Raw genomic sequence first — 8,011 nt, forward strand, 5'->3', positions numbered from 1 at the left:
AGACAGAAACTGAGAATAGTAGTGAAAATACTGATTTACAATCTTTGGCCGGGAAAATATATAGCCGGTTACACAAGTTTATCGGAAAATATGAATTAGGTGTGGAAACAAAACTTATTGAAATTGATAGAACATCCCGAAATTGGCTGAGTTTTATCTCAAGAGGAAATCTTCTAGGTGCCAATGAAAACATGTTGCAAGCTACTAAAGTATTGGAATCTGAAGTTAATGTTATGCATGGAACGTAATTAGCTGGTGAGAAATATTTATTCAAAAAATTAGCCGACCGCACTAGGAGCAAGCCTATGGGAGCAACATTGGTTTACAGGGTAAAGCTTTACGATACGATCTGCTGTGGCACGCGCATATGTCTGTACGCACGGTAGACGCAGCCAAAAATTGCATACTGGTCAGCCATGTTGCCGAACTTGGCCACTTGGACTGGCTTTGTTGCCACTAAAGTAGAAAATTTCAATGAAAACAAAAAAGTTGAAAACTTAGCAGAATTACGTCCATACGTAGTAGACGAAACTGATAAGCTCATACATATGATTGTGCTCGTAATTTAGCCGGGGCCCAGCTGATTGAAGCCAGCCGTTTGAAATATCAAATTAATTGTGTATGCATGCAAAGAAAATAAAATTATTTTCAGTATTATATATATATATCAGTAAGTCCTGAGTAATATCGACACTTATTAAAAAACGACCTGTATTTTCAACTTTATAATACAATATGCGATTTGTGTTTTTATCAGTAAGTGTTTGAATTTATTTTAACATAAACCATAATGATCTCGATACTAATATGTTATTTATATTTAAAGCATGTTTTAAAGGCATTTGCGTTAACACTTCTTTTTCAACATTATTGTTATGGGTTTTACTGCAGATGTTGTTGGCAATAAAAATATGTATTATTAATAAAAACAGCAATGTTTAAAACGCTCAATACTGGAAAAATCAAACTTAATTATTCTGTCGTCGCAAAAAGATCATAAATTAATCAAATCATCCGCATTTGGCATGCAATACAATTATCAATTGAATCACTTCAATGATGCGCGTCATAGAACAATGCAGCGTGGAAACTTTGTCCTCCTTCAATAGTACCAAACGCTGGAGTCAAGGAGATTTTAAAAATTGTATACTAATTATACATTAACTTAGTTTTTAAATTATTGATTAAAAAATTGTCGCCCCGTACAGACGGGTGGTGAGAAATTGCATTGAGTAGGTGGGCGGCGCGTCGCCCTCTACAGTTTGCCGGTGAGCGTGAACTGGAAATTCGGGTCTACCCAGGAGACCCCTGGGCGGGGCTTGTTGATCAGTGAACAAATTGACGTTCCCTAGTAACCCGTGACAGCGGACTTATGCGAGTGGCGCAGCTCGGAGACGGCGGCCGATCGCACTATTGAAACGTCGTGCGTGTTCTTCATCCAGGGCATCAATGAGTGTAAGGAGCTGGGTGGGTGGGTAGTTGAGCGGTGGTGGGCACCTCCTTTTCTCGTCCAGTAGCGTATAAAATAATTTCGAACACGGTCAGTCACGGATGACCCACGGACCAATCCTAATCTAGATCAGCGAAATTTAGATCTTCTAGAAGTTTGCTTATTAAATGTTCCACATATCCGTGTATTATTTAGAAAGATTTCACTTAAAGCCCTACGTTTTAAACACTTCATCATGTGATTAGATTTATCTAAGCCGGAGTTCTTTTAATAAGCTGTCCAATCTTTCACCACGGTTTTTAAAAGCTTTAGGTGTGCTTAGAAAAATCGAACTTGGTCCCTTTCTGCTCGGTTCCCACAATCCACAACTGAACAAAAGGATGGCATTTTTACTTTTTCCTCCAAAGGACACAGATAACCTTTTCTTTTAAGGATATTTAAACGAATAACTTAATAATAAATTGTTAAAATACTTTAATAATATTAAATGCAATATAAATTTCACACAAATTAAATTAAAACAAAGTTCAAAAACATTCTAGTTAAGATTATTGATTTCAGCTAATCTTCCAAATCACTAATTTCATCATCGGTGAATCTAGTTTCATTCAAGTTTGGCATCATGGTGTACCTGGGTGGCTTTTTCCAGTGCACGCTTGAACTCCTAAGAAAAGCCTTGATTTTAACAAATCACCCTCTTAAATAACCACATACGAGCCCTAACAAATATATATTCGCACGACGCGCAACATTCTAATTGGATAATTATCATGTTTAATTTGATTTTTTTCTTTGCAGTTCAGACATCGGGTCTCATACAGTAAGATATTAGCGCATTACTTTTTCATTACATACAAATAAATATTCGGACGTGTATTTGAGTATAAAAGGTCAATTTCACGGCAGCAAGACAAGACGAAGAGGTCATTCACAGTCATACTCATCCCCCCCAAGAGATCGCGAAGACAAGATCAATACTGTGAAGACACAGTTCGAACAGTACATACGAGAGACACCGTGGTCGATAACGAATCGAGTCAGAGTACAGATCGCAGAAACGCAATCAGAATCCTTGGCAATACACTTATTAGAGTTTGAATCGTACCATCGTGTGCGTTCGGTAAGGCTCCGGAAAGCCTCTTGCAAAAGTGATCACTGAAAGTGAGAAGTGCACGAAGGCCGGAGATGTCCGAGCCACCCAAGCCTCAGGTAAGTGCCTCTGCACTTAATCGTACCCTAAAATCCCCAAAAGCCGATATTGACTACCACATGAAAGCCTCCCCAAACTTCCCCGCGCCCTGAACTTCCCCCGCAAGGAAAACCGAGTTCTGAAGAAAACCCTCTCCAACGTCAAAACCCAAAATAAAAAGCTCAGCGACAAGCTGGACGAAATCTTCAACCACTTCAAAATCCATATGTCCCAATGTCACCAAGAAAGCTCAAAATTCCCCAATCTGCCCCTCAAAAACATTCCAAATCCAATCCTGAACCAGCAACCGAACATATGAAAATTGATTCCAATTTCCCTCCTTTGAAACCAACTTTTTCCCCTCTAAAACCAATCGCAACGCCTTGGAACCTTTCCAATACGACCAACAAAGCGCTCCACAATCACCTAAGGGCTGAAGAGTCCAAAACCCAAACCTCAACTCCCAACACCAAAGAACATAACTCAGGAATCTCCTTTTCTCAAAATTCCTCCAAATAATCACAATCCTGAAAGCCAACAACTACTTACCAAACACCCTGCATTAAAATTTAAATAACACAATAAACGAACATATAGTTGTTAGGGCTCGTACATTCTTGGCAACAAACTGAGACAGAAAAATCGCATTTGTAGGCTTTTCAAGTCTCGAAGCGTAACACAAGTTTGCTAAATACTGAAATCAACATTTTTCGTCTCCAACGCTCATCCTAATCCAGATTAATTCCCTTAATATAACTTAAAAAAAACATTCAGCAATCGAGTCGCCCTTCAAAGCGTGAAAAATGTGTATAATGACATACCTTTTAAGTCGTTTGGGATCAATAGATTGGAAGATTTCTGTCAAATCAGGTGTTTGAGCGTGAAGAAAAAACAATGTGTTTTTAATTTTTTCGCCAGCAGCCATCATGGTCAGCTGCATTATTTTTGCTTTGTGTTCTAAAAAAAGATTTTGTTAAGAAAATGAATCAGTGTGAAACACAAACGAGAATACCTTCGCACCAAGAGGGAGGCTTAGCTTTATGGAAACGACCATCATCCGAATCATAGCATGCCTCAGTTGGCAACGGCGGCGCATTTGTGATCATGTAAATGGGTTTGTCCCCGTTTTGCTGTCGATTAGTTTGCACTTCTTCCATTTTTTTCTTTTCCAACAACTGCTTGTATTCCATCTCTTCTTTCAGCTTTTGTCTTTTCTCCTCTCGTTCCTGTTCACGTTGCTTCATTCTGTCTTCCTTTTGCTTCTGAATCTAAGCGAGGGTGCACTTCAAGTATCTAATAATCTATTGATTAACTCTCTCACCTCTAATTGCTTCTGCTTCTCAGCTTCTCGATGCTGCTGGGCCTTTATTTGCCGCTCTTCGTTCAGTCTCCGTTTGGTTTCAGATTGCTGAAGCAACAAAGCCTGCTTTTTTTTATATGCCAGCTCACGCTCTTGTTTTTTCAACATTCGCTCGCGAGAATCCTTCTGTGCGCTCTGATAAAGTGAAAAAAACGTTTTGAGGGCTACTACCAGAATCACAGCTGCTCCTTTCGCAGACTTCGTGACTAATTTTACTTACTAGGGAGGTGGTAGTGCTAATATTCTGCTTATTTATGCTCGAAATAAGTTTCGGAACTGCCCCGGTACTGCAAGCAGTGGGCATGAATTTCGTTCTTAAAGGTGTTGCTAATAACTAAAGAGACAATATATGGATTTGTTAAGGCTTTTCATTAAATCGAACTCACTTTAGATTTTACTCCAGATTGCGGCTTAATGTCGTTAGCATGTACAGGAACTTCATTGCAAGACGCCAATTTCTCAAATGCTTCTACCTTCTTCTTGGTAGAACATTTATCAAAAGGACTAAACACTTCCTTGCCAGGCTTCCTATTCTTAGAGGGCGGCGTTGCCTGTAGAAAACCATAATTATTTCTATGTACAGGGAGGTATGCCTGGAAATCTCCAGTGGATGCAACTGGACATGTTAGAAATCAAATAAATTTCATTTTTAATAACAAGATATTTTGAAATACAATAACATCGCTTAAAACATGTCCAGGAGCAGACGTTAAGTCATATCACAATCATCTAATTGCTACTATGAACTTAAAACTAAAAAAGATCAATCCTACAAAACAACCCACATATGAGTTAAGACAACTAAAGGGCGAACACATAAAACACCAATCCCAAGAATACAAATACAGCAAAATTCCAACAGATACGCAGGAAGAGGGTGAAAAGAAAGCAATGGATGACAGTGGAAATACTAGGCATGATGAAGGAGAGAAGAGAAGTAAAGGAAAAAGACAGGATGAAGTACAGACAAATGCATACGGCTATAAAAAATGAAATCAGACATGCAAAGGATCGATGGTTCAGGGAACAATGCGAGGAGATTGAAGAGCTGGACAGCAGTTTCAATTGGGTGTCAAAGTGGGTCAAGCAGATGGCTGGACTATATAAGAACAAACAAGGGGTATGCCTGAGGGGTCGAGGACTCCTTTAGAGAAGGGCGCGGTGCGACGAGGCTGAACGTGCGATACAACGACGTACTTGCTATTACAGACGATCAGGTCAGAAATGCCATCAAGAAGACTAAAGATGGAAAGGCTACGTGACCGGATTACTTTCACTTTGAATTCTTAAAACTAATAAAGGACAATGGATTACATCAATATTTAATAAAATTTACAACAGCGGAGAAATCTCACGAGACTGGCTCAAGTCGACCTTCATAACAATACCCAAAAAACGTAATCCGAAGAAATGTGACAAACATTGAATTGTTAGCCTCATGAGCCATCTATTGAAAACATTCCGAGCAGTAATACATCAAAGGATTTACAACAAGGTGGAAGCTCAGATAACCCGTACTACCCAATTCGGATTCCGTGACGCACATGGTACAAGAGAAGCGTTATTCGCAGTGCAGGCACTGTTCCAGCCATGTCGTGATGTCAGTTGTGACTACATCAAGGCCTTCGACAATGTCAAACACGATACATTAATGTCAATACTGCAATTCATTGGCTTAGATAAAAACATCCGAATAATACACCACCTCTATTACAACCAAACAGCCAATATCAGAGTAGGAAAAGAGCTGACGGAAGAAGTGAATATACAACGAGGAGTAAGACAAGGCTGCACAATGTCCATCCTCCCTATTTTTTAATCTCTACTCGGAGGAAGTAATGAAAGGGACTCTAGGGGACAGTGAAATTGGAATTCTTGTAAATGGTGAACGACTGAACAACATTAGATATGCGGATGGCACAATCATATTCGCAGACAGTTTGGAAGGCTTACAGACACTGAATGCGCACACAGCAGAATGCAGCAAGCAATATGGCCTTGACTTCAACATAAACAATACAAAATACATGATAATTAGTAAAACTCACATCCCCTTCAGCCAACTCATAGTAAATCAACAACAAATAGAAAAGGTAAATACCTGGGCACAAATATAAACTATCAATGGGACGATTCTATGGAAATAAATATCCGCCTTGAGCAGGCCACAGCACCCTTCATAAAAATTAAGAGTTTTCACAAATCGGGATATACCAATAACAACGAAAATACGTCTACTACGCTGCTATGTGTTTTCAATCTTATTATATGGACGTTGACTAAACCATCGATAATAAAACTTGAAGCGTTCGAAATGTGGTGTTACAGAAGAATGTTATGTATATCATGGACGGACCGGATTACCGACGTCGATGTATTACGAAGGCTTAACTATGAAAAGTCTGAGATCGACGATAAAATCAAACAAAGCAATCTGGAATACTTGGGTCATATAACTTGAAACGACGTTCGGTATGGGCTGCAGCAGCTCATTCTTCAGGGCAAAATATATGGCCATAGAGAACCAGGACGCAGCCAGCATCCGAACCGGATAGACACTACGAGAAGAAGACAGGGTGATTCAAAATTGCAGTCATTCTCTTAAGGCAGTCTTGTAATAAAAACAGTAAATTTAGAAACTAAGAATCGTTCTCAACTATTTTTTTAAATATTTTTTCTATCCTCCTAAAACACCGCCAGACAACACCTCCAAAGGAATGACGCCAATTTTGAATAACCCTGTATAATAGCCCAAGTATAGTACAAGAAATCAAGTCAAACAGATTAAAATGACTGGGACATATCCAGAGGAGTAATTACTCAAGGCTAATTAAAATGATCTGGGAAGAAACCCCAACAAAAGACCCTTTGGCCGCTCAAAGTTTAGATGGCGGGATAATATCCGCAAGGACCTTCAAGCCCTGGGAATGCTCAACTAGGAAGAAGCCACTCACGATCGGAAAGAATAGAGGAGATTGTTGAGGCGGCCAAGACCCACCCCGGGTTGTAGAGCGATGGATTGGATTGGACTAGAAAACACTTCCAGCGAAATGGCCCTAATTTTAAACAACCCTTTACCTCGTGCAGTATCAAGTACTTACAGCACTGGCCGCTGGGACTTTCTGTTTGGAAGCCGCTGATGCTGTTGCAGGCACCAAAAAGGTTGAGTTAAGAGGAACCGAAACCTCAGCGGCCGCACCTAACATGGGGTTTTTGGTCACATAAGTAGTTTCTAAGATGGGCTCCGGCGGTTCTAAGAAAGAAAAATTGTTTAGAACTATGCATATTTTTCATGCTTTAAAATTACCTTGATTGGAACAAGCGTCTTCATAGAGAGTATCACTTTCCTCATTTTTATGTGAACTACCTGAAGATCTAATTTTTTTGCCATCGGCGTTTATGGGGTGCGTGGTCGGTGAGCGACTTCTTTTTAAAGTTTCTGCCTCACAATGATTGATCTCAATTACATCGCTTGAATCCCCGATGTTAGCTAAAAAAAGGTAATTTAAAACTGGTGGTACTAAATAATTCCTCAGAATAAGACTTTTACTTGGAGTCGCCGCAACTCTGCTGGTTTCGGCCGTTCGGGAGGCTTTTGCCTTTTTATTTCTAGTGAACCTGATTTCGCAGTCGCTCGCAACTTCAACTGCTGAACAATTATTCGCCTGTCTCACCTTAGATCTACAAATAAAACAATTCACTTAAACTAGGTTCTCACCCACGCAATTCGTTGCTGCCACTCTCGAGTGCTAGTTCACACTAGTGCAATTTTCTTTGACAAATTAGAGGAATTTAATTGCAACTTTATTAGCATTAAATTTGTTGTGCCGTGGCATTATCGCGCTTAGCAGACTAAGGCACGTATTTATAAACGATACTCAAGCCGATACTCAGCTCATGCTTGGCCAAGTACGAGATCGTTCTCACCCGAGAGAGACGATTTATAAACAGTACTTCGGGAATTCTCGGCGAAGTATCGGTCGAGTATAGATTTATAGAGACTTTCCTATTT

General features: G+C 39.7%; 1 protein-coding gene and 1 long non-coding RNA gene across 3 annotated transcripts in view; one reads left to right on the top strand and one right to left on the bottom strand.

Annotated features, from left to right (window-relative positions):
- Positions 1–6: 6 nt before the first annotated feature.
- LOC125503829 lies at positions 7–654 on the top strand. The gene is made up of 2 exons (XR_007281090.1): positions 7–255; positions 329–654. It is a non-coding gene; the product is annotated as an uncharacterized LOC125503829 (long non-coding RNA).
- A 1,255-nt stretch (positions 655–1,909) lies between these two features.
- The window catches only part of LOC109542558 (protein phosphatase 1 regulatory subunit 12A), a 28,073-nt gene continuing 21,971 nt past the window's right edge, over positions 1,910–8,011 (bottom strand). The window contains exons 6-14 of one of the 2 annotated variants that reach the window (XM_019911828.2): positions 7,544–7,680; positions 7,307–7,489; positions 7,101–7,252; positions 4,386–4,550; positions 4,220–4,333; positions 3,961–4,134; positions 3,652–3,907; positions 3,461–3,596; positions 1,910–2,114 (exon numbers count right to left, since the gene is read on the bottom strand). In XM_019911828.2, the coding sequence (XP_019767387.2) occupies positions 2,012–2,114; positions 3,461–3,596; positions 3,652–3,907; positions 3,961–4,134; positions 4,220–4,333; positions 4,386–4,550; positions 7,101–7,252; positions 7,307–7,489; positions 7,544–7,680 (1,420 nt within the window). In that variant the 3' untranslated portion in view covers positions 1,910–2,011. The remainder of the gene's footprint in view (positions 2,115–3,460; positions 3,597–3,651; positions 3,908–3,960; positions 4,135–4,219; positions 4,334–4,385; positions 4,551–7,100; positions 7,253–7,306; positions 7,490–7,543; positions 7,681–8,011) is intronic. The other variant, XM_019911829.2, reaches the window with a different exon arrangement.

Source organism: Dendroctonus ponderosae, unplaced genomic scaffold (genome assembly GCF_020466585.1).
Source record: "Dendroctonus ponderosae isolate FM_Combo_2020 unplaced genomic scaffold, Dpon_F_20191213v2 Dpon_F_20191213_3, whole genome shotgun sequence".
NCBI classification, from domain to species: Eukaryota; Metazoa; Arthropoda; class Insecta; order Coleoptera; family Curculionidae; genus Dendroctonus; species Dendroctonus ponderosae.